Raw genomic sequence first — 27,539 nt, forward strand, 5'->3', positions numbered from 1 at the left:
GCAGAAAATCTGGGTTCAGTTTCCAGGGCCCCTCCAAAATGGTGTAACTAAAATTCTTTTCTGACTCATGTGGGCAGCAGGCACATGTGATGTGAATACATACACACTTGCAAACCATTCAAACACATACAAGTTTTAAAAAGTTACACACACACACACACACACACACACACACACTTTAGCATGTCTGGTCTCATTTTGGGAGAACTGTAGGATAAGTGTGTAGGTCGATGCTGAGGACCCTTCCCTATTACTTTCCATCTTGATTTTTGAGGCAGGGTCTCTCATTGAACACAGAGATTGACATTTTGGCTAGACTGGTTGCCAGAGGCCCTTGGGACCTTTTTTGTTTCTGCTTCCCAGGTTTGGCATTACATGTCTGTAACACAACCCATGGATTTTTTTTACACAGGTGCCGGAGAGATAAGAACTCAGGACTTCTTGCTTGAACATCAAGCTTTTCCCCTCTGAGCCATTTTTCAAGCAGCTACTTTGTTGCAGGTCATTTTTCTCTTAAAAATACTTAATGAAAGACTGCTGACCTTTGAGAATCCAGGACCTGTCCCCTTCTGGCATGTAGGTATACATGCAGACAGAGCACTCCTTATATTAAAAGAAAAATAATTAAAAATCCTTCCAGAGGTCCTGAGTTCAATTCTCAGCAACCAGATAGTGGTGGCCTATGACCATCTATAAAGGGAGCCGATGCCCTCTTCTGGCATGTAGATATGCAGGCAGACAGATCACCCTGCATAAAAAAAAAGCATTGGGGACCTGCCCTAGGTACTAAGTGGTGACTATTGAGCCTTCTAGGATGAGAAGACTCAAACTATTGTTTTTATTTGACAGGGTCTCATATAGCCCAGGCTGGCCTCAAACTCCTTATATGGCTGAGGTCACCCCTGAAACTCCAGAGCCTCCTGCTTTACCAAGTGCTGGGAATATAGCTGTGTGTCATTGTACCTGCCTCCAACCTCTTTTCTTCTTGGCACCAAATTATAACCTCAGAACCCAAGTTCCTGAGTTCTGTATAGAATCTACAAAGTGCCGGTAAGAGCATAGTAGATGTTAAATCTGAGATGATGTTAAGTTCTCATCCACACTTGTTTTATTTATCAATCTAATCATGTTACTTTCTAGACTCTGTACAGAAGTCAGGAGCTTTGGTTCTGAAAACCCAATTTCATTTTAATATTGGGTTGATGAAAAGCAGAATTTGAAGGATAAAGTTATTAGGATATGTTGGTTTTCCCAACCTCTGACCCAGAATGCTTTTGGGCTGCCCCTAGATCTGGATGACATCTGGCTGGGGGCCACAGGACTTGTGAATGGGGAAGTTGACATAAACACATTTAACATGCCCCGAGGGACTCTCTTTAGCTCCACACTCCCACCCCTGCCAAAGGTCTGGATGCCTGAGTTTTCTTTTCACATTTCTGACTCCTTGGGACACAGAACTCACTATGGCTCAACTCTCCCTGGATGTCTGAATGTGGCATTTAAGCTGTGGAAGGAGTCACACAAATGACACCCATAAACCACACCCACCTGTCCCAGTCCTGTTGATGGCCCAAACATCCTCCCTGCTCCATTCCTGACCTGGGTTGCCTCTGATTTCTGCTGGCCCTCACTCCTCTCAGGGAGCAGGACACCTGTGGTTTGTGGGGGTAGCTCCCTGTTGCCCCAGAATAGCTACAGAATCTAAACACTGTGAGGATTTTGTGCAATGTTGACAGACGGGAGGTCTGGGAGGGGTAACCCCATCCAGCCTCCCTCACCCTCCATCTCTGATGACAGGGATGCATACCCCACTTTCCCCGCTGTGACAAGGAGCAAGTCAGAGAGTTTATTTATTTATTTATTTATTTATTTTTTGTTTTGTTTTGTTTTGTTTTTTGTTTTCCCGAGACAGGGTTTCTCTGTGCAGTCCTGGCTGTCCTGGAACTCACTCTGTAGACCAGGCTGGCCTTGAACCCAGAAATTCACCTGCCTCTGCCTCCCAAGTGCAGAGAGCTTATTTGAAAACACAAATTAAACCATTTTCTGAGCAGCAGCTACAAGGTAGAGGCCCTCTCTTACCTGGGAGAGGGCTGGCTTCCATGTCTCTTGTTGTACAGTTGCCTAGGTTCTCGTCTTTTGGTTCTAATTATCCTACCATTTTGGCTTGTAGTGACCAAATGGCAATTTACCTGTCTTTGTAGCTGAAAGATATGACTAAAGGCAGGGGCCAGGACAGTTTGACCCTTGAACCCTGATGACCAGTAGCAGGCCTGGGTATTGTACAGCTCTGCTTTAAAATAAATTGTAGTGTTGGGTGGAAAGGAGGGTTGTGATGAGGAACCCTGTCAGTTTCAGATGCTGTATAGGCCAGACTCCTCTTGGGTGCCTATAAGCTGCCTATATATTGTAGTTTGCTGCCCTCTTGTGGTGTAGAGGTGCTCATACAACTGGTGGTCATTTTTTCTTGGACAGTTATTTGCTAGTTAGTAACACATGAGATAATAACGAGAACTATTTGTGGTCTCAATGGTGGTCTTCCATTTCTAGTGAAATACTTATGGATTTCACTAGAAAACACACACTGGGATTTTACAAAGGGGTGGACCATCAGGTACCCCAGGACCACGCTGCTCAGTCCAAGAAGTCAGAGCAGAGTACCTACAGGTCTGCTAACCAGGGCTACCTCTCTTGTGCATGGTAAAATGGACAACTTCAAGATAAGACCTTCCACTTGCTTCTCTGCTCCCATCCCCTTTCCCTCCGAATATCTAGGGACTGTTATTTTCTCCAAAGGGTCTCTTCTCTCTTCAGCCCTACCATGGCTGCTGCTTCGTCTACTCTTACCTTCTCTGGTTCACAGGGCAGATCTCAAGCCTCTTCCTCAGTAACTCAGAATATGACTACATTTGGGGACAGGATCACCAAAGGAGGAATGAACTTAAAATAAGGATGCCGTGGGGCTGGGGAAATCCAAATTCATGTGAGTACAAGAGGAGGGCTCTTTGTGTTCTAAAAACCTCTCACCAGGCAGGATGGTGCATGTCTATAGGCCTACAATCTCAGCACTTAGGAGGCTGAGGCTGAAGGATTGAGAAGTTAAAGGTCAGATTGTGCTATACAGAAAGATTCCATTACAAACAAAACAAAACAAAAAACAAAAACCCTAACAAAGCAACAATATTCTCCAAAGCCCCCACCAACCAACCAACCAACCAACCAACCAACCAACCAACCAACCAACAAACCAGTCAAAGAACCAGAAACAAGCAAAACCCCCATTTGTTGATGTTGGATTTCCAGTGTCTAGAACTGAGAGAACATATTTCTGAAAATTAAGTCACCCAGCCTGAAGCATCTTACTGGGGCAGCGCTAGCAAGCAAGCAAGCAAGCAAGCAAGCAAGCAAGCAAGCAAACAAACAAACAAACACACCTCTTAACAATATGCTTTCCGAGAATCAGCAGCTGCGGCATACGAGGCTTTCAAGTTTCTAAATGCATAATTGTTCTCACACTGGGGACTGGTTATCATTTTTGAATTTGTCCAGAGGATCCTTATGATACCCTAAGTTTTTCTTCACTTTCATTTAATCTTCAGAGTTCTAGAGGGTTTTCATAGATGAGAAATTCTCCAAAGCTAATGTTCCCAGGATCCTCTGGGAAGTGAGGAGAGGCAGCTTCAAGCTCAGTTCTCAGACTCCTCAGCACTCTCTTTAATGCAGGGCAGATACAGGCTCACAAGAGGGTCTGGGGTCAGGACACACTATGAACTTGAGCAACGTGTTGGGAGACAGCCATGAGTCTGGCTGAGACTTGGAAATGCCTTAACACACTCAGAGAAAGTTCAATGCTCTAAAACACTCCCTACTAAACTCCACGAGGCAGGATATACTGCCACACTTACATTTCTGCAAAAGGTCCTCTCAACTATTATATCTGCCTGCGCTAAAGGACCAAGAAGGGAGCTTGTATCTGTTCTGGTCTTGGTCAAAGTGACACCTAACCACACTCTTTTCTTTCAAAAAATAAATTTTATTAGTGGCACGTTAAAGGTAATCAGTTTCTTCCCAGAGAGAAGGGGATCCCTGCTAGACTAAGAAGCTGAGCAGACACATCACGGCAGACATGCCATTTCCTGAGTGCTGACAGGTGCACAGAGTGCTCTCCACCGAGGAGACTGCTTTCTGCGTCATGCTCACCACCCTGAACATTTGATTCACTGCGCTTGGGACTGTCCTAAAGCGCTGGCAGCTACTCCTTAGTGACTCACGGTGTCATCTCTCCAGCCATCTGCCACCCCCGCTGTTGGAGAGGCTGGAAATGTCATGTGCCCTATCAAGCCCCAATGAGGACAACTGGGGCTGGTTCAGGTGGGGCTGGCTTTTGGGAGCCAAGAAAAATCCCAGACATTAAGAAACTCCAATAGTCTACAGCTCGGGCAGCAAGGGAGACTCTTCAAGTGCCCAGATATGTGTTGGAGAAGTTTGAGCTTTTTGGATAAAGATCCACTCCCCCCTCACAGACAAAGAGAACCTTCTTGAACATCTTGTCCAGTGTTCCTGTGACTAAGAATGAACTCTGTAACATTTTGAGCTTCACCTGGACCTGGGTCTTTCTTACACTTTTTTTTTTCAGTCCTTCTTCCCACACTCCCCTAGCCTAGCCTCTGCAAAGTGCCATTCTCCCAATCCAAATGGCACTTCTATAGCTCAGAGGCAGTTCCGTGGGTCAAAATCTAACACCTCCTTTCTAGCCTTACATGATGGAGATGTAGGCTCCTCAAGGCTTCCATTTTCCCTGGTCTTAATACAGGCAGGCATCTCTCATCGCTTCAGAACCCGACCCTCAACCAAGCATTCATTGATTTACTGATCAAGGCAACAAAAGGAGGGACAGACTGCGTAAGTTTTCCATGTCTACATCTAATTGATTAAGTTAGGTCTTCACACCAGGTAGCTCAGCTTCACGTCCAGGCTAGCAAGGTAGGTCCCTTGTCCTGGTCTCACAGAGGTCAATGCCGGCCTGCAGCTTGCCATTCTTCACCGCTGCCCAGGGCATGGAGGCAGAGGTCCACTTTGCCACCCAGTCTCCTGTTTTGTTGACCAAGATGAGGCCACCTAGACCTTTGAGTTTTGACTTCATGTAATCCAATGCCAACTGAGCAGCCTCCTCTACGGTCTTTCCTGAGAAGAAAAGGAGAGATTGAAAAACAGCCCTGATAATTTTCAGAGGCTCCCATGTTTGGATACCTGGACCCAGCTATGCCACTGCTTTGGGACACTGTGAGATATGAATGGGCTTCACTGGAGAAACAGGGCTTCTGGGGAAGTGGGTAGGGACCAGCCCTGCCCCCTGTACTGTCTGTTTCCTGGTCCACTGAGATATGAGCAAGTAACTCCTGTGCATTCCCCTGCCATGAAGCTGCCCGCCACTGTGCCTTCTCCATCATGAAGGACCATACTCCCTCACACTGTGGACCAAACTAACCTCCTTAAGGGGCTTCTTGACAGGTATCTGTTCACACTGACCAGCAAAGCAATACAATTTGCATGCTTCAGCTCCTTACTGGGACAGAGGCATCTTCCCTCTTACATCCATGGTCAAGGATTGACCATGGTCTCTATGGCTTTGTCTTCTATGATGTGAAAGAGAACAGCAGACAGGAATTGGGTATGTGCTCATGTGTATGCTCACACACATGCATAAAGCCAGGACACCACATGCCCCACCCCATCCTGTTCTGCTTTCAGCCCTCGAGACAGGGTTTCTCACTGAACCTGGAACTTGCTGCTCCTCCCACCCCTTCCCCACATACTGTCACCCAGCAAATCCAGGTGATCCTCCTGTCTCTACCTCCACAGTGCTGAGGTAGCTATAGGCACCCGCACAGCTATACTTTTTAATATGTCCTTGGGGTTTGAACTCATGATTGTTCAGCAAGTACTCTTACATACAGAGACATTTCCTGAGCTCAGAGAACAGTATTCCAGAACAGCATTTTAAAGGTTGAGTCCAGAACCTACCAGGTGTTAGGAATGTGAACAACCTTGGGGCAGTGTCTGTGACAAGTGCGTTTCCATACCCTACCCTGGCAGCGGTCAAATACCATCTATCTACTTGTCTTCACTAGCTATGCACTTGTTTCATAGCCTACATACCTTGCTCTACATGGAAGAGGGCAAGTCTGGCCAGATTCACCTTCAGGATACTTTCCCCATGTCCTGTGGTTGAAACGGCTCCAAGGTTATTATCTGCGTAACCTCCAGCTCCTGCTCAAAAAAGGTGATTGGTTATAACTGAGCAACAACAGTCAAAAAGTGAAACACAAGGCTTATGTTTCACAATATTATATCTTAGAGGTCTGGACAGATCAGAGCCATATTCATGATCTGGTGATGCACAAGTGTACAAAAGCATACCTGTAAACAAACCTCTATGAACACCATGGTGACTTAAAAGCAATTCTATCTGTTGAAGTTCTGGTCTATCCATATAACATATATATCCATATAACAGGATCTGGTGCCAAAGTGACTTTGATATTTCTCCTGTAGTCTTAGACTAAGCAATCCTACAGTCATCTCTCCATCATTCCTGATCTGTTCACACAGAGCCACCAGTCTGAGTCCCACAGCCTGGCAGGCTTCACCTTTACCCTGTTCTAATTGGTGTAGAAGCATCATATTGACATTTGCCTTATTTAACAATGCTGGGTATTGGGGGAAGGTCTTAGAAGGGCAGCTCTCAGCTGAGTGTTATTGTTTCGCAGGCTGTTTGAAAGCAGGTAACTCCATTGTTCTGATTTTGGGAGAATTGAGGCTAGGTAAGGATTACAAAGTCTTAAATAGAAGGTGGCTTTACCCTTCAAGCTGTTGCTCTGTGGTGAACTAGCATCAATAAGGCCCTACTATTTGGAAGCAGCCAGGACTTCATTTTCTTTGCAGTTCCGTTAGAGTAATGAAAGGCCTGGGTGACCCATGCTTCCTGGGGTGGGCACCCCCATTTTTCAGGGTGGTAACTGCACTGCAGAGGAGATGTTACTGTGTACCTAGTGTCACCTATGGAACGCACTAGGACAGGTGACCTTTCCTGGGGAATGCTTATCAGAAAGGTCAAGATAAGCACATTTGGTACCCACAATCAATGTAGGGGCTTCTGGGAATTCAGGCCATAGATTTTTTTTCTCTTCTCAATACTGTACCATGAGAACTCACAAAGCCTGAACCTAATTCCTAGGCTCTGACCCCACCTGGCTCTGGGGCCTGGTCAGATCCCAGCTGGGTGTAGGCTGTACTACTGAGCAGCCATATTTTGGCAGGGATTTTGCTAAGGAGAAAAAAGGTGAGTGTTTCATAAGAGTCAGACCTCTGCCTCCGAGTGCCACACCACCTCAACAGGCAGGTCTCTGATTTTTAAAGAGGCTCCAAGAATTTTCTTCAAGACCATTACTGTACAGGGTACAAAGAGTTGCCAAGAGTGTAAATTATCACTAAGAGTAGCACAACATATATAAAAAGTCAAGTTTTCTGCTAAAAGTATAAGCTTTTCCTTTGGGCAGATGGACAAGTTAGCTTTTCTTGAAATGTCATTCAGCTGAAGGGGTCTGTGGGAAGTCCTACAAGAAAGTGCAAATCTACAGAGCAAAAGATGCACTCCTACTGCATGCTGCTTCTTGCTTTGTGCTTGATGTTGATATGAGGGCCATATCAGTCTGTAGGAGTGTGTTACTCATATGTAGTACCTGTAAATATTCTCAGCTCCACCTCCCTCTGTGTGTCTCTCTGTGTGTGTGTGTGTGTGTGTGTGTGTGTGTGTGTGTGTGTGTGCAGGGTGCATGTGGAGAGGAAAGATATATTTCCAGCATCTTTAGTTTTTGGAGAGATGGTCTTTCACTGAGCCTGGAGTTGGCTTGTTTAGCTACACTAGCTGGCTAGCAAGCTATGATGGTCCACTCATTTCTGCCTCTCCCAGGGTTGGGTTACAGATGCCCAGTGCTGCACGAGGCGTTTACATGGGTGCTGGGGATCCGAACTCAGGGCCATATATGTGCACAGCAAATATTTCCCCCAAGTCATCACTCTAGCCCAAGTTTTCAGTTGTTTGTTTTTACATTGTTAATGTGAGCCATGTCTGGGGAGAGGCACTATGTATTTATATTTAGGCTCTGCAAGTGAGTCTGAGGACCCTGAAGCTGAGGCTACAGAGAAGACAGGTATGGCTGCAGCAGCCTGGGACAACTTTAGCATCCTCTCTTTCACTTCCTCTCCCAAGATGTCCCCAAAATGTAATCCATGGGAAACTGATGTGCCTATTAGAAGTCAATACCTCAGAGCAGTGGTCCCCAACAACCCTCTTCCAACCCAAATGCCACTCCTAGAAGCTGTCACCACGAGGGCAGAGGAAGTGACACAGGAAAGGGTGTGAATCTGATGACATGAAGGGCAAGGGAGGAGCATGATCTACCTCTTAGTCCTACCTATGCAAGGCGAGTCTCCAACTCGGCCAACCATTTTATTGACAATCCCCCCAGTAGAGGTTGCGTAAGCCAAGTTTCCTCTGCAGTCCAAGGCAACAGCACCCACAGTTCCTGAGTTTCTGTCAAAAATAAGCAGAAAAGGGAAGGTAATGAAGATGAGAAACAGCCCCTAAGCAACACTGTCCCTTATGTACCATATTATATGTTAAGATTCTGGACTCAAGAAAACAATGTTTCTTACTTTACATGTCACTAGCAGGCAGATTTCTACATGGCTCTTTACATTTCTACCTTAAAGAATACATCCTTCCCAGCTGTCAGGAGGGAGAGGCAGAGGCAGAGGCAGAGGCAGAGGCAGAGGCAGGTGGATCTCTGAGTCTGAGGTTGGCTTGGTATACAGAATGAGTTCCAAGCTAGTTAAGGCTACACAGTGAGACCCTATCACAAAAATTTACTCATTTTAAATGTTTCTTTTACGTTTGTTGTAGCTACCAGAAAAAATTAAACAGCTTAAGTGCTTCTTATTGAGATGGACACATGGGCAAATTTAACCCTTTCAGAGATGGCCCTAATTCACTGGCTACTTTTATAAGGTGGAGGCAAAGAAGTGGACTGTTGCCACTTCAAGGGAACATGATGTAAGTGCTTCATGGTCTAAGTATTCTAAAAGTTACTTTTTATGTAACCCCCGCCCCCCCTTACCTAAGTCCTGCTGTTTGTATCTTTCCACATTACCCAAAAGTATTCATTTCTGATGGTGTCAGGTGCACAGCCAGTCTTTGGGCTGAGAGAGGCAAAAAAGCCTTTTCTTTCTGGAGACTGCACAGTGTTAGTGAGAGGAACAGAGGCCAGGGTTATCAGTCATGCTGAGCCAATTCTGAGTGCCAAAGGTGACCCATGCATTCTATAATTAACTTTCCTGACCTCTCTAAGTTGCAGGATCCAGGGAAAGCCACTTATTTACACCTAAGAGCAGTACTGGCTGGTGCCGCTGTATGATTAGAGGCGTCTTTTGTTTAGTGCTGGGCATCGGGCCCAGGGCTTTATGCACGCACTAAGCATGCACTCTACCACTGAACCCCCAGCTCATACACAACTTTAGAAAGCAATAGGAACCAGCTTTAAAAATAAGCACAAGGCGCTGATCCAGCAGCCTCACTCCCTGACTGCAGTCTACAGAAATAAAAGCCTTAAGTCCTAGGATCTGGGAAACTGAGGAGGAGGAAAATTCCAGGCAAATTCCAGGCTTAGCCTGGGTATATAGCAAAATCCTATTTCAGAGCAAGTAGAAGAATAATAGTGTGTTACTATCTCCAATCTCATAATCTGGAAAGGCATCAGATTATTATCTCAGAGACTTTCGTATTATACCTGCCTGGCCTCTTTTCCTCAGACCCAGCAAAACTGATTCTCTAGGAAAGGGAAACACACACACACACACACACACACACACACACACACACACACACGTATGTGTGTGTGTATATACATAAATATATGTATATAATGCATATGTGTGTGTATGTATGTATATTTATCTGAATATATATATATATATATATATATATACTCTACCTAGGTTATTTGAACATTGGTGTCTGGTAAATTAGGGACTCAGTAGTATTACAAGACTGAATTCTATGCCATTGTGAGCTCCTGTACCCTACTGAATTATTATTATGTTTTTGAGCTAGGGTCTCACTCTACAGTTCAGGCTGTCTTGAAACCTGCTCTCTCTCTCTCTCCTCCCTCTCTCTCTCTCTCTGCCTCCTCATGGCTGAAATCATGTGTGTGTGTGTGCGCCTCCAAGCCTGTCTAGCAATATTCTGCTGAATTGTGCCAGAGAGGAGCCCTGTCAGACTGACCTCTTATCCATATAGGAGGTCTAAGTCAGGGCAAAGTTAAGGTTAAGAAGAGTTGCCCTCCTCCCACAGAGTTTCAGTTCCTTAGGGAATACAGGTGAGGGGACACTGCCAAGCTGTCCAGCTGTTCTAACTGCAAAAGTCTGGGTGTCGTCTGGAACTTACTTAGGGCAGTCAGCATTCTGTGCTCCCTTCTCAAGCTTCTCTTTCTCCAGGTGCTTCTTGGTTCTCTCAGTTATCAGTTTTTCTACAGGGACCTGTGGAATCCCCATGTCTTCTGCAAATTTCTCTGCACCATGGCCAGTCAGAAAGCAATGAGGTGTCTAAGCCAGGGTAGGAAGGGACAGAAAAGGTTGCATTTTTTTTTAACACACACACACACACACACACACACACACACACACACGTATATAATATATATTTGCATTTCTTTTTACTTAAAAAATACATATATACCTGTTCTATGGAGTGGAAATAGCTATTATATTTCTAGTGTTAAAAGGAAGGGCCCCAAAGTGAAAATTGAACTGGATCCTCCCCCTTTTTTTTCTCCGTGTTGGTGGTCAACCTCAGAGACTTGGTGAGCCCTAGGTAGGTGATCTGTCACTGAGCTGTGTCCCCAGCCTGTCTAAGAAGGCCAGGAGATAACAAAGTCAGCATGTGTCACCCAGCTAGTCTTAACAGGACCAAAGCCATGGTTGACTCCAGTGGCATTACGTTTGTGTTTAGAACAGCGATCTCCAGCACTGTTCACAGTCTGGCCTGTTCACTCAGAAGTCTAGCAGTGGCAGTTTCTCAGGAAGCACTGCTTCCGGCACACGTACCTTTTCCATAACAAGCCGTGCAAGTTTAACGGGATTTGCGATACAGCGCACGGCAGACACTGCACCTGCAGACAGGTCCTTCCCATCCATGATACTAGCATCCATCTCAATATCACCGTTTACATTCAGGACAGACCCATAACCTAGTCCAAGAAGAAGTTGAAAAGCAAGAGTGAAAAATTTATAAAAGACTCCAGATTTTCTACCAACTTACCTCTTTCAACACGCCTTCTGTTCTACTGTAGAGGAACATCGAACAAACACATCTGACTTGGTACCTATTGGTTTGTATATGGTTTCTCCTACAGGTCCCCAGGACTGTAACATTATTGTAGGGGAACCTTTAAGAGGTGGGCCTAATAGGTGGATCAGAGTGCTCCACCTTCATGCATATGAATGTCTTATATGAATAGATTTTTCTTAATCCAATAAAGGTCATTTATAAAATCCTACAGGCAATAACATACTTTATGGTGAGAGCCCTAGTGCATCTCTGTCGCTAGCAACCAACAAGGATGCTTGCTCTCAATACTCCTACTGAGTCATACCATTGAATGGCCTAGTCTCTACATTATATTGGATACACTATGGGCTGATGTGTTGGCAGATATGTGTAACCTCATGTAACCTTGGCGCCTATGAGGCTGACACAGGAGGACTACACGCTAGAAGCCAACCTGGGTTGCACAATGAGTTCCAGACCAGCTTGAGCTGCACAGTGAGAGTTTGTCCCCACAAAGAGAACAAAGTATGAAGACAAAAGGATATAAAAACAGAGGGCAGGAGGCAGGGGCAGGGGGTGGGAAGGAGGAGGATTGGGGGAAGTTGGAGAGGGAAGAGAGAAGGTAATGGGAGTAAATGATTAAAATATATAAACAGGCATGAAAATGTCAAAATGCAACATGTTATTATGCTTAATTACCATCTGCTAATAAAAGCTTAAAAAACAAACAACCCAAAATTTCAGTTTAAAAGCAATCCAGGGCAAGGCAGGATGACTCATTGGTGAAACCATTTCCCATGTAAGCCACAGGTGCCAAGGTCCATTCCTATTTCTAGAACCCACAGTGGAAGAACTGACCCTGAAAACTGTCCTCTGACTTGTACTCACATGCCATGGTACATGTGTATCATTCTCCTCTCTCTCTGTCTCTGTCTCTGTCTCTGTCTCTCTCTCACACACACACACACATATGCATTCATGCATGCAAGCATACACATACACAGTCACCCAGGACTCTCTCATATATAATAAAAATAAATTTGTTATAAAAGTAACCTCATCTTTGCTTCTTTTCACAGCAACCAAAGAGATTAAATCAATATACAAAAATCAGTAGTATTGTTTCATAAGCAAATGACATAGAAAACTTCCTTAATCTGCAATTGGTATGAATTAATAAGAAAGAACAGTTAAGAGAAAGAATAAAGATATTGTCCAAACTGAACAAGTGGTACAAAGTAGACAGGGATAAGCTAGGTGAGGATGGCCTACAGAACCACTGACACCTAACAAAAGATCTAACACCTAATCTACTGGAGCCCTAGAGGGAGGGAGGGAGGGAAAGCCTAGGGCTAAAAAGCATTTAAGGAAACGATGGCTGAAAATTGTCCACATTTGACAACCGGTCTAAATCTACATATTCAAGAGGCTGAGCAAACTCCTAATACTAGTAAATACAAAGAAATTCACAGTAAGACTTCATAATCAATATAAAAACGTCTTGAGGGGCCAGGGATAGTAGAGTGCTTTGCAAGGGTTCAATCCCAAGCACTGGAAAAACAGTCTTGAAAGTAGCAAGAAAGAAATGACACCTTACCTATGGGGGAAAACCAATTATAATGACAAAGGATTTCTCAGCAGAAACCATGGAGGCCAGAAAGAGGTACAGCATTTTCCAAGGGCTGAAAGAAAAGAACTATCAAATCAGAATTCTATGTCTAACAAAATACCGTTCATATATGCTTATGAAGTCTAGACCATACTAGTCTGTTTGGGCTGCTACAACAAGACAACCCAGACTGGGTTGTTTACGCAACAAAAAGTTGTTTCTCAATCTGTAGACTGAAAAGCTCAAAGTTGAAGTGCCTAAAAGGTTGACATTTTTCTGAGTTTGGCTTGTAGGTATGGAGTTACCATTTCACCATGCATTCTAGTGGTCTCTCCTTGTGTCACATGGGTAAGGGAAACTCTAGTCAATTAATGACTTTGTGTGTGTTCTTTTTTTTTTTTTTTTTTTTTTGGTTTTTTGAGATAGGGTTTCTCTATAGCCCTGGCTGTCCTGGAACTCACTTTGTAGACCAGGCTGGCCTTGAACTCAGAAATCCACCTGCCTCTGCCTCCCCAGTGTTGGGATTAAAGGCGTGCGCCACCAACCCCGGCTGTGTGTGTGTGTGTGTGTGTGTGTGTGTGTGTGTTCTTATGAGTGCTGGCATTGTGTACAGCTGTGGAGGCCAGGGGACCACTTTGGGTGTCTGTTCTCACCTTCCATCTTGTTTTAGACAAGTCAAGTGTTTACCACTGTGCACACCAGGCTCTTTGGCCTATGAGCATCTGCTGATTCTCCTGTCTCCACCTCCCATTGTATTATAGGAGTTCTGATATTACAGATATGGTCTATTGTGGATTAGTGTAGGTTCTAGGGATCCAAATTTAGGTTCTCACAATTGAGCACTGTATTAGAGGAGCCATCCCCAGCTTTAAAAAAAATTATTTCATGTGTGTGGGTGTTTTTCTGCATGTATGTCTGTGTACCGATTATGTGCCTGGTGGCCTTGAAAGACAGAAGAGGTTGCGAGACCCCCTGAATCTGGAGTGTCTGTAGACAGTTGTGAAGGGCCATGTGGGTGCTAAGACTCAAACTCAGGTCCTCTGGAAGAGAGCCAGTGCTCTACTTATTGAGCAATCTCTTTAGTCCCTTTGATTCTTTTTGTAAGAATACCAATCCAATTAGAGCAGACCTTTGTGCCATGCCCTCACCCAATGTGAACAGTTTCCTTAGTGGCTCCATCTCCAGACACTGGCACAGTGGGGAATCCTGGGTTCAGCATTAGAATTTTGTAGGGACACAAACATGGGTACAAACATTGAGGCTTAGTACAGATGGAGGAAAACAGAATCTGCTGCCAGAGGACGGAACTCAGTAGAAAGGCTAAGAGAGGCAATGAAGCAGAGAGGCAGCAACAAGAGGAATCCTGCACAACCAGGATGGGAGACCCAGCTCCAGAGAGTGAAAACATAGGCAAATACAGCCACATTTGGAACAAACAGAAAAAAAGTATTCTAAGTATTACCATTTCATTTTCAGACTCTACTTAACAGAGGGAAAAACTAAATTCAAGGTCCCAGGCCCTGGGGAAGCTGGGGACTTCCCCATATCTGAACATCTTCTATTATGAGGAAATAGTTGTCTGAATCCAGACATCTCAGGGACAACTTCTCCATCTTGCTTGGCAGAGTCAAACTAAGTTCATGTTCCCAGGCTCCGGAACCTACTCCTATCCTGATTGATGGAAACTCCCTTGCTAAACCCCTTACATCAAAATGTGGTTGGACAGTGCTACAGCCTACCCTGCTCCCCCTTGCTCTATGAGTTCATTTTTTAAATATGCTGAACAAAGTCCTTTCAGGGTTGTAGTTCAGCTCCTGAGGCCATTCTGCAACCCCGATCCATCAGTAGCATCTTTTTTTTCTTAAGTTTTTTATTATTTAAATTCATTTTATACATCAAACATATTAATAATATTGAGTATTTTGAGAATCAAATAATACATAAAAATTGTCCAACTTTTATATTCATATCCTTTCAAACCCTAAAAATATCACTAATGAATATTTAATACTATCCATAACTAAGGATTCTATATCTAATGTAGAATACTAAATTGTTTCAAAACACACAAAATATTCTTTGGGAGTTATGCATAGTAAAAGAGCATATAAAATATTCAAAATGAACCATTAAGAGATATATTCAAAAGCCCTTATATGATACCACCTGATATAGTGAGAGAGTATTTAAAACTCATTATATATCTGTGTACATTGTCTAACAATCAGTTTACTTTAAAAAGATTATCAGTGTTTCTAGGAGAGAAATTTTTTATCAGTAAGTATATTTTAAAAATTTCAAACTAGCAAAAACTTTTTGAAGTTAAACATTAAGAAAATGCTAATTTCAAGCACAGTGAGAAAAACTATCAATAATATTTCCATGATGTTTGTAGAACATGATTTTAATATTTTCAACTTAATATTCAACAGAATGATTATTTTAAGTTATATTTCATTATGTCTCCCTTTTCATTTCTGATTTTATTAATTTGGATACTGTCACTGTGCCTTCAGGTTAGTCTGCCTAAGGTCTATCTATCTTGTTGATTGTCTCAAAGAACCAGCTCCTGGTTTTGTTGATTCTTTGTATAGTTCTTTTTGTTTCTATTTGGTTGATTTCAGCCCCGAGTTTGATTATTTCCTGCTGTCTACTCCTCTTGGGTATATTTGCTTCTTTTTGTTTTAGAGCTTTCAGGTGTGCTGTCAAGCTGCTAGTGTAAGTTTTCTTTAGTTTCTTTTTGGAAGCACTTAGAGCTATGAGTTTTCCTCCTACCACTGCTTTCATTGTATCCCATAAATTTTGGTATGATGTGTCTTCATTTTCATTAAATTCTAAAAAGCCTTTAATTTCTTTATTTTTTCCTTGACCAAGTTATCATTGAGTAGAGCGTTGTTCAGCTTCCATGTGTTTGTGTACTTTCCGTTGTTATTGTTGGAATTTAAGACCAGCCTTAGTCCATGGTGATCTGATAGGGTGCATGGGATTATTTCAATCTTCTTGTATCTGTTGAGGCCCATTTTGTATCCGATTATATGTTCAATTTTGGAGAAGGTACCGTGAGGTGCTGAGAAGAAGGTATATTCTTTTGCTTTAGGAATGAAATGTTTTATAAATATCTGTTAGATACATTTGGTACATAACTTCTGTTAGTTTCATTGTGTCTCTGTTTAGTTTCTGTTTCCATGATCTGTCCAGTTTCTGTTTCAATGATCTGTCCATTGCTGAGAGTGAGGTGTTGAATTCTCTCACTCTTATTGTTTGGGGTGAGATGTGTGCTTTGAGTTTTAGTAAAGTTTCTTTTATGAATGTGGGTGCCCTTGAATTTGGAGCATAGATGTTCAGAATTGAGAGTTCATCTTGGTAGAATTTTCTTTTGACCAGTATCACGTGTCCTTCCTTATCTTTTTTGATGACTTTTGGTTGAAAGATGATTTCATTTGATATTAGAATGGCTACTCCAGCTTGTTTCTTGGGACCATCTGCTTGGAAAACTGTTTTCCAATCTTTTACTGTGAAGTAGTGTCTGCCTTTATCACTGAGGTGCGTTTCCTGTATGCAGCAAAATGCTGGGTCCTGTTTACATATCTAGTCTGTTAGTCTATGTCTTTTTTGGGGAATTGAGTCCATTGATGTTAAGAAATATTAAGGAAAAGTGAAACTGAGTCCATTGATGTTAAGAAATATTAAGGAAAAGTGATTGCTACTTTCTGTTATTTTTGTTGTGTGGCTATCTTCTTTGGGGTTTGTTGAAAGATTACTTTCTTGCTTTTTCTAGGGTGTAGTTTCCCTCCTTGTGTTGGAGGTTTCCATCTATTATCCTTTGTAGGACTAGATTTGTGGAAAGATATTTTGTAAATTTGGTTTTGTCATGGAATATCTTCCCTCTATGGTAATTGAGAGTTTTGCTGGGTATAGTAGCCTGGGCTGGCATTTGTGTTCTCTTAGTGTCTGTATAACATCTGTCCAGGATCTTCTACTTTCCTAGTCTCTGGAGAGAAGTCTGGTGTAATTCTGATAGGTCTGCCTTTATATGTTACTTGACCTTTTCCCCTTACTGTTTTAATATTCTTTGATTAGTGCATATGGTGTTTTTATTATTATGTGATGAGAGGAATTTCTTTTCTGGTACAATCTATTTGGAATTCTGTAGGCTTCTTGTATGTTCATGGGCATCTCTTTCTTTAGTTAAGGGAAGTTTTCTTCTACAATTTTGTTGAAGATATTTACTGGCCCTTTAAGTTGGGAATCTTCACTCTCTTCTATACCTATTATCCTTAGGATTGGTCTTCTCATTGTGTCCTGGATTTCCTGGATGTTTTGGGTTAGGAGCTTTTTGCTTTTTGCATTTTCTTTGACTGTTGTGTCAATGTTTTCTATGCACCTGAGATTCTCTCTTCTCTCTCTTGTATTCTGTTGGTGATGCTTGCATCTATGACTCCTGATATCTTTCCTAGGTTTTCTAACTCCAGGGTTGTCTCCTTTTGTGATTTCTTTATTGTTTTTATTTCCATTCTTAGATCTTGGATGGTTTTGTTCATTTCCTTTACCCCTTTGTGTTTTCCTGTAATTCTTTGAGGGATTTTTGTGTTCCCTCTTTAAGGGCTTCTAGCTGTTTACCTGTGTTCTCCTGTATTTCTTTAAGGGAGTTATGGCCTTCTTAAAATACTCTATCACCATCATCATGAGAAGTTATTTTAGACCCAAATCTTGCTTTTCTGGTGTGATGGTGTACCCAGGTCATACTATGGTGGGAGAATTGTGTTCTAATTATGCCAAGTAATCTTGGTTTCTGTTGCTTATGTTCTTATACTTGCCTCCCACCATCTGGCTATCTCTAGTGCTACCTGCCCTTGCTATTATCTGACTGGGGCCTGTCTTTCCTGTGATCCTGGTTGTGTCAGATCTCCTCAGAGTTCAGCTTTTTCTGTGATCCTGTGATTTTAGGATCCTGCGATCCTGAGATCTTGGGTGTGTTAATAGTCCTGGGAGTCAACTGCCTCTGGGACTCTGAGATCCTGGTGTGACCAAGCTCCTGTGGTCCTGTAGTCCTGGACATGTTAGAGCACCTGGGAGTGAAGCTTCCTCTGAGTATTGTGGGACTGGCTGCAGAGTTCGTGCCAAAGTTTGCTCAGGGCACTGGCCCAGACCAGAAGGCCATCAATAGCATCTTGATTACAATAAATTTTTGTCATTTGCATTGACCTGGTGTTTGAGTTATGTTGGGTTTAAGTGGACCCTTCAACACAGTGGGCTTGCCTTCTCCTCTTTGCTGTCTCAGTTTATGTTTGGTGGTTGTTGCAAAAGTGACAAGATCCTAAAGTTGTTCCTAGTGTTCACAGAAAGGAAAATTGAAAACAACTGTAAGGTGGAACTTATCTTACCACAACTAATCACAGAAAGGTAAGAGCTCTACATTTTGCCTTCATTGCTAGAATGCTTTCTTATTAGATAATGGTTAGTTATATACATAGAACAATCTCTAGGGCAAAGTCCTCAAATTCTGCACAAAGATATATACTCAATGCTGTTGATAAAGTAAAAAAAGACTTCTAAAATAAATGCTCAAGTAACTTAGACAAAGGAATAAACAACAAACAGGAAAACGAGGGTAAATAAACCCCAAAACATAATAAGCCTTTATCAGTAGTTGTATAACATATAAATATTCTAAATGGAATCATTGAAAGGCAGTGTGCTTCATTTTTTTTTTTTTTTGGCCCAATTGGGAGAAATATTTACAGACCAAATTAATGTATGTAATAAAAGATATCTGTCTAGAATATATAAGTAACTTATGAAACCTTGTAATCAGGGGAAAACACTAAAAACAAATGATAAAACAATTTTAGCAGACACATCAGCAATCTGTTCCTCTATCAGAAGCTGGTAAATATGTTCCCCAAAGTTTACTGGCTGCTCTGACGGGCATGTGGGATGCTGTGTGGTGGCCTGTTGTCCATTAGCTATTACTGCAGGCTTGCACAAGTTAAAAGCCTGTATGCTGACAATATACTCCCAGCTGTTATGCCATCACATCAAGACCAGCTAGACATCATGTTATATTCCAGGTGACCTTGGCATCATTATAATCTTCTGAAGATGAAAATATACACCCTTAGGTGCCACAGCAGGTGGAACCATGTCCAAATTAGGAAGACAAGAAGTGGCAGCCTGGTTCCTGAAGATCTCCCTTCCTCTGTGAAAATTAATGTAGAAATGGTCCTGCAGATTCAAAGCCTCAGGATCCCTATGACACAGGGGTAATAACAGGATATCCCAGAGGAATCCCAGTGAGGATGGTATTGATGGTGTAGCAGAAGCCAGAGGCCTTGAACCAGACAGTATGCATTGCCCCATACCCTAGTCTAGCCTTAGTAAAAGCCCATCGGGATTTTTCCTCAGGAAGAACCATGCCTCTAGAACATGAAGTTTCTCTCTATACTCATTGGTCATTAAACTCTCCTACATCCCCCACAACTGTTTGCTTATTTGCATGAGGCACCAAACAAGAAAGGAACCTGCAGACTCAGGGGCAGGATTTAATTTCAGTCCTGGTAGATAAGTGTTAGACGGACAAAGCCTTACAGTGGTACCCTCTTATGTGGCTGATCTGTTTGCTTGTTTGTTTATTTATTTTGAGACAGGGTTTTTGTACATAACTCTAGATGTTCTGGAACTCACTGTGTAGACCTGGCTGGCCTCTGATCCACAGAGATCCACCTGCCTCTGACTCAGAATGCTGGGATTAAAGCTGTGCATCACCATGCCTGGCTTAGCTGATCATTAGTATTCTTCATTATTTACTTTATAAATCAATGAGCAAATACAAGTAAGAATTTCCATGAATTTCTTCAGTCATCAGAAAAATGACTGAACCTTAGTAGGGCAATATAGGAAGCCCAGTTTGTAGCCACACTGGGTAGAAGTATGAATAACCCAGGGACTCATATTGGTGATTCACATTTGAAGTAGGGGCAAGTCTTGTAAAATTGAGCTGTTAATATGTGTTGAGTCTATACGAATTCCAGGTGGGTCAGTGGTTTCCAGACTTCCTAATGCTGTAACCTATTAACAGTTCCTCATGTTGTGGTGACCCCTAACCATAAAATGATTTCATTGCTATGTCATAATTAATTTTGCTACTGTTATGAATCTTAATGTAAATATTTGGTATGTAGAATATCTGATATGTGACCTCTGAGGTTGTGAATCACTGAGGTAGAGACATAGTTGAATTTTAGGACGTGACTGGGACCCAGAGTGTTAGAGAACTGGTGGCAATAAATCCTGCTTCACGTCACATGGTGAGGGCTGGTGGAGGACACTTAGAGGCTGCCTGACTGCCACCGTACCATGAAGCACAAGTGGAGTGGAGGGAGCCTCTACAATGTACAAGTATGTGGTGGAGAGACAATAGAGAGAGAAGCTGACAGGTTTAAGCATTATGAAGAGAGATGGTGCTAGAGACTCAAGGGTGGAGAGGAATAGCCTGATGTGAGTAGCCTGCCCTGCTACCTGAGGCCCTGTGGACATTCCTGGTCTGGGATGTTACTGGGACCATGTTGATGTCTAAGGGCTGTGCAGAGTTGGCCCCGATCCTAACTGGCTGTGGCACTTGGGAGAGCTGGTCCTGTATCTCACTCTGGGCAGCACAGTAGAGCTGGCCCTGGTTGGGGGAAGGGTGTAAGACAGGAGTGGGGTGTGGGGGTGCTGGAAAGTAAGAGAGCTAGCCCTGCCCCTTGCTAGCTTTGGCATTGGTGACCTAGTTGGGGCAGTGCTAGAGAGCTCACTCTGGTGCTATGGGTGCGGGAGAGCTGGCAGGCTCACCAACTCAGCTACCACCCGGGCCCAGATCCAGCTTTGAGTTGGCTCACCTAAACATCCACTTTATCTATGAACTGCTAGAGCACATGAAGGAGCTGGTCTTCAAGATGCAAAGCTGCAGAATCCCTATGACACAGGGTAATAACAGGATATCTTAGAGGAATCCCAGTGAGGATCTAGTATTGTGTAGCAGAAGCCAGAGGCCTTGAACCAGACCAGTGACTCACTGAAACGAACATTTGCAAGTGAAGATGTTAGGACAAAAGGACAAAAGGGTATACTGTGGGACACACTGTAACACACTACAGCTTTCACAATGAGATGATTTTTTTTGTTTTATTTTTATTTCATTTTTGTTTTTTATTTTCTTTTGGGGGGAGGTTATAAGGGCAAAGGGTGGATGTGAAGGAACAGGGAGATGAGTGGGATCAGGGTGCATGATGCGAAATCCAGAAAGAATCAATAAAAAGTTAAAGAAATAAAAGAAAAACAAAAAACAAAACAAAAGAAAAAACAAATCTTGCTTCAGTTTGGAGAGAAGGCTCTGTGGTTAAGAGCACTGACCTGCAAAGGATCCAGGTGCAATTTCTAACATTTTTATGGTGGCTCACCACTGTCTATAAACGTCATTCCTAGGTGGTCCAACATCTTCTTCTGACCTCTGAGGGCACCAGGCATACATGAAGTGCACAAATATACATGCAGGCAAACACTCATACACATAAAAAAAGTTAAAAAAAAAACCCACAGGAAAAACAAAGGTAAACCAACCAACCAAACTTTGCTACATATTAGCGGGGATAGAGTGTCCCAGAAATATAGAAAGGGAAAGAATTTTTTTCCTATATAACTTTTCCAGTAATTTGTACAGAACATTGAAACTTCATATACACGTTGAAGCACACAAAATTTCATTCATGACCAAAATCTATCTAAAATTTTAGAAGATAACCAAAAAGAAAATGTTTAGGCAAATATTCTTTAAGCTATATCAGAAAGTGCATTTGTTACAACAACGAAGATGGATACACTGTGTTTCTATACAATCAAGAACATGCACATGATGAGGGACTCTTTCTGGAGTAAGCATTCTAATATCACTGAGAGTGGAAGAGAGGAGATGACACTGGTGGACTGAAGCCAGGACAGGTCCTGAAAGGCCTCACTCTCAGGCTCAGATTGTATTTTCATTTTAAACTATAAAAACCACAGTAAATAAATTAATGGGAAAAAAAAGCCCACAAGGTGGGGGTGGGCAAGTAAGTGAGATTTTTTACAGAGGTATGCATGGCAGTCAACAGGTTGTTAAGGACAACGATACACTGTTTCAGCTAATTCTCCAGGTCATTCTGTTCCAGGCAACAAGTGAGGTCATGCTTGGCAAACAGGCAGTGCTATAAACTAACCACTACATAAATCATTAAGTCACTATCTAACAACTGCCTTTTCTAGCTTATTCATATTCTTAGAAAGACTTTCACAAGAAACAGAAAAGACAAAGCCAGAGTTGGGAGGAAACATGCTGATCACATTCATATGTTTGATGAGAAATTTATATCTTTTATATTTATATAAAAAGAACCCCCAGAACTCTTCAGAAGAAAGGAAAAAATAATCTAATGAAAATAGACAAAGGGCTTGGTTGGATAGATACTGCCCACCCTGCCCCCCAACAAGTGTTTAACATCATTAGCCATTTTGGGAAGTACAGATTAGCACTAAATCACAGGTCTACTTTGATTATTAGACCAGCTAAAGTAAAAGACAAAACAAAACAGAACAAAACCCATCAGTGTGTTTGTGTGCTCCAGGAAAGGGAAGAAGGTACTCACAATCAGAGTCTGTAAGTTCCTAATATACTTAAGTTAAATATACTCTTGTCATATGAAACCACAACCTTTCTTGAGTGCCTGAGAAGTAAAGCTTGTGTTCAAGTAAAAAAAAACCTCCACTTGTGTTTACAGAGGTGATTTAAGGCATTGGCGGGTGGCCTGTGTTCAGCTGGTGAACAGCTTGCTACAAGTGGTGGTACATCTACCTGGAGGGTCCAGCCTTTGATACTGTAATCAACATTGTCATCTCCAAAGTCGTCTCAAGAGCCACACAATTTGAATAAAAAATGTAAAAATTCAGGTTTCAAGCAAGTTTGTTGGGCTCCCTTTGTCTGTGATGAGCACACCTGCTATCAGAATACCGTTAGCTCTAAAAGGGTGCAGTCATTGACCCCTGTGGCTATGTAAGCAGAGCCCACATGCAACAATCACAAGGTTACCAACTCTTAAGGTTCCATTGTGACAATGGCAAAGGCAAAACTACAGGCATAGAAAACAGTTGCTAGTGGAGTCTAGGGTTGCATGAAGCGTAGCCTCACAGGGCTGTGGGACAACAGGACTTTTTCACATCTTCATTGAAGCAGTGGCTATTACACCATATGTTTGATATAGGCAGAACTATACATTGGGAGGAAGAGCTTTTTGCATGTAAATATATGGGATTAAAACATCATTAAAACTGTATGGGGGCTGGTGAGATGGCTCAGTGGTTAAGAGCACCAACTGCTCTTCCAAAGGTCCTGAGTTCAAATCCCAGCAACCATATGGTGGCTCACAACTATCCATAATGAGATCTGACACCCTCTTCTGGTGTGTCTGAAGACAGCTACAGTGTACTTACATATAATAATAATACATAATAAATCTTAAAAAACAAACAAAACAAATGTATGGGACTCTGATAGAGACTTCTGAATTTGATGACACCTCAGAATCACCAGGAGGTTTCAAAACAAAAGCAAGAAAATCAATTCTTAGCCCCTATTCATAAACATTTTCATGTTGGTTAGCTTCTAAAAATTTTAGATAAATTTGTTATGAATACAATTTTGTGTGCTTCAAAGTGCATGTCAATTTTCAATGTTCTGCATTTATCATTGGAAAAATATGTAGAAAAAAACAGTGTCTCTCTTTCTTTACTCACGGAATACTCTGGCCCTGTAATATGTAGCAGCCTATTCCTTGTTTTGTATTTTTATTTGTACTTTATGAGTATGAGTGTTTGCCTGTATGTCTATCTGTCCACTTTATGCATGCCGGTGTCCTCAGAGGTCAGAAAAAGGATCTGAACCACTGAGAAGTAAAGTTACAGTGTGAGCTTCCACGGAAGATTTTTATCTTATAGATGTTAAGGACTTACAAATGTTGAGTTAATCTTTATTGTAGATTAAATTCCTTTACTTGCAAGGAATTAAAAAGCAGATAAGGAAAACAATCTTGTTATCTTAAAGGCTGTGACATGTTAGCAAACCAAATTGTAGCAGAAGTAAAGTATTAGTAATTACAGCTTAACTCCTGTGAATGCAAAAGGTAATTAGTTAGTTGCCCATTTATGTTAATCTTTAAAGAATATTTTTAAGTTGAGTGTGGTGGCCTGTGCCTGTAGTTCCAGCTACTCAGGAGGCTGAGGTGAGAAGATCATTTGAGCCTTAGGAGTTTTGAGGCCAGCTATGGAAAATGCCAGACTCCATCTCAAATCAATCAATCAATCAATCAATCAATCAATCAATCAATCAAACAAACAAAAATAAAAATAAATCTAGCATAGACATTTAGAAGCTTAATTTTACAGTGTTATTTAATGTTACTTTTCAATGAACTAAGTATTAAGGAACAAGTTCTGAATATAAAACCAAGTTCACATTCAAACATGAATAGAAACACAGATGACATTTTCACACACACAAAGATAAGGTTAATATATGCTAATTAGGGCCATGGAACTCTTATCAGAACCCAGTGTTAGGTTTTTGAAGATTCCAAATAATTACCCAAACGATCTTAGCAGAGGCCACTGGGATACTGTTTCTACTGACCACAGCTGGAAAGAGCAGATGGAAAAGACAGAGTCCAGGCTACTCATCTTTAGGCATCTGGAAGTGGGAGACCCACAGTGAGGCAACCTTGGGGAGCAACTGCAGAAGTTCCCTGATCTGCACTGCCTCAACTAGTGTGGAGGAGGGACCCTGTTAGGCTATGGACCGTCACAGGAGGGATCCTTTTAGGTTAGAGGTCACCAGAGACCTAACCGAACCAGCCTCTTCAAGGAAAGGTTCTGGAAGTGTAGTCTGTCCGGAAGTCTAGAAACAACCCTGAAAGTGAACTCAAATGCCTCAGTCCACAGACAGATTAACTTACAAGAGTTTTCAGTAAGTATCAGAGTGCCTGACAAAGGCTAGGAGACAGAGAAAACAGCTCCCCATGGCGGTCTCTCTGCTTGTCTCCCACTTTCAGATGCCTAAAGATGAGTGATGCTGTAAAGAAGGAGGTCAAGAGGTTGAGCTGCCGAAGTGGGACTGGTAACAGCAGAATATCTGCCTGGACTGTCTTTCCCATCTGCTGTTTCCAGCTGAGGTATCCCAGTATCTCAGCAGCCTCTGCTAAGACCCTCTGGGAAAATAAATATGTGATGGTTAATTGGTTAAGATAGCCTGAAACTTTTTTCCCCAAGACAGATGGTGGTACAGTTCTAAAAAGCATTTTAATCTTAAGATCTTAGGGTTTCTATTTTAAAACAAAAGAAATGAATGTTTGCCCAGTAAATTAATCAGCAGTGTTCTGATAGATAAACAAAATAATTATGCTTACTTTACAGCACTAGAGAGTACAGTCTTTTGAATTTCTTAGACCACTGCTACCTGGGTCTTGTAGACACATTATGACAATTATTTTCCTAGAACATGGCCAAACACAAAATAATTCACTCTGATTGCATTTCTATGACTTTTCGGAAACACAAACTCATTTCTTCTGAAGGAAGGAGTGGGAAAGAGCTTTGGGGCTTCTCTCAGCACCTCCCTTCTGACAGTGATGTGGGAGTCCCCTCCCCACATCATGCTCTGGCAGACACTGACCTTCTGACACTAGCTGCCTTGAAGAGTCTGATCCCACATCAGACTAAGGGGTTTTCTCCCACAAGAATGCTTCCTTACTTCAGATGCCAATTTTTAAATAGTAGCTTCTCTATAATTTCTGCCAGACAACTGCAAGCCAGTCTCCTGCTAGGGCTTCCTTTTCTAGAGCAGTTCACAGACTCAGATGTCTTACTAGTGTGTCATATAAAGGAGGCAGTTCAACACTGAGATGAACAAACACCGGGCAGGGTCTGGAAGGGTGCTGGGTATTGGGCCCACTTTTGCTGTGGAGCTGGGACTGGCATACGACCATACTCACCAATTTGGAGGTTTTTCCCATCCCCAAAATTCAGGGATAGTTTTTGGATTGCTTCATTGTGGGGGCCCCTTTTTCTTTTCTAGAAGATGAGAGGGGCTGTAAATCTCAAATTCCCACTTAGGGCTTGGTCTGTAAAATGATCAGTCTCCACCTAGAGACCTATCCAGAGTCAATTTTCTAGTCAGAAGATGATTAGTGACTTTACTGTTTAGCAGGGACCGGATATTATAATAAAAGATTCTCCCAGCATCTGTTTCAAGATTTTTGAGCTTAATTTGGGGGAGGCAGAGAAAACACACAGATGCAGAGGGGTAGAGGGAGGGAATGTACACACAGGTCTCAAAGCCGAAATGGCTACATTTTATGGTATGTAGAGTCTACCTCAAGACCCACAAATACCAAAAGTCTACACCTGTAAAGCCAGCACTTGGAAGGCTGAGGCTTGAAGATGGTTTCAGGCTATGGAGGGCTCTCCAACAAGATGCCTGGCTTTTAGTATTGAATTCTTAGGGGGCAGGCTATATAAAAGGCGAATTAACAGACTTAAAAAAAATTCTCAAAACAAGTTGCTTAGTGCAAAATGAGGAAATTCAGCACTGCATCTTGCTCTAGAGTATTATTTGACCACAAAGCCAGTCAGACTGAAGGATACCGCGTCGGTGTGGACAGGAACTTGCTCCGATTTGGCATTATTCACCTGGCAAGCATAATTTACCTGCGTTGAACTCTGGGTCGTTTTCCAGGACAGTCACGGCTCCTTCCACAGCATCTACCGCGCTCCCTCCCGCCTTGAGGATTTTGTAGCCCTCGGTTGCCGCTCTGGCGATGCCCTCGCGCACCAGCTCTTTCCGGTTGGCTGAGATGTTGCTTGCTCCGCCACCATGGACTACCACCACGAGACTCACATCGATGGAGGCTAGGCATCAGGAAGAGGCGAGTGTCATTTTGTACCGGTCCAAGGGAACCAACTCAAGTGAGCAGCAGCGTCAAAGTTGTTTCCGTTCAGTGTCGTCCGTCCCCCCCCCCCCCCCCCCCCCGCTCAGTGAGAGTTTTGTTACAAAACCCCAAAGCGACCCAAGCCTCCCAGCATTCCTCCCCATGCTCTCCCACTCCGACCTGGCAGGGGCATCTGTGGCTCAGAAAGCCTGGTGTCAAGACTCCGAGCCTGCGCTTGTGCCACAGCGCTACCCCTCAGCCTCAGTTTCCCCAGAGAACACCAGCCTCTATTTCGGCGCCAGTACTGAGGTCGCATGTATCAGAGCTCCAGCCCTCCTCCCAGGAATCTCTCTGTGCCTCAGTTTCCCGGGGTCCGTGCTCTCTGTTCCAGTTCACTCCACCTAGGGTCCGGGGTACCCTGAGGACTGGACTTCCCCACGTCCTTCGGACCTGAGCTCCTCGTCTCTGGTAAATCCTACATTTTTGTTCTTGTTTCTTTTCCCATACCTCGGACTGGCGGCGCCACGGTGCCGCGGGCGCACGCCATGATGTCAAACTG

At 42.8% G+C, this 27,539-nt stretch overlaps 1 protein-coding gene across 1 annotated transcript; it reads right to left on the reverse strand.

Moving 5' to 3' along the window:
- Nucleotides 1-3,691: 3,691 nt before the first annotated feature.
- On the reverse strand, nt 3,692-27,539 carry Asrgl1 (asparaginase like 1). The gene is made up of 7 exons (NM_025610.3): nt 27,488-27,539; nt 26,760-26,960; nt 11,161-11,303; nt 10,502-10,659; nt 8,475-8,593; nt 6,157-6,267; nt 3,692-5,181 (listed from the first exon to the last, which is right to left on the reverse strand). The coding sequence occupies exons 1-7, from the start codon at nt 27,525-27,527 to the stop codon at nt 4,973-4,975; spliced, it is 981 nt and encodes a 326-aa protein (NP_079886.2). The 5' UTR covers nt 27,528-27,539; the 3' UTR covers nt 3,692-4,972.

The sequence above is a fragment of the Mus musculus genome, chromosome 19 (genome assembly GCF_000001635.26).
Source record: "Mus musculus strain C57BL/6J chromosome 19, GRCm38.p6 C57BL/6J".
NCBI classification, from domain to species: Eukaryota; Metazoa; Chordata; class Mammalia; order Rodentia; family Muridae; genus Mus; species Mus musculus.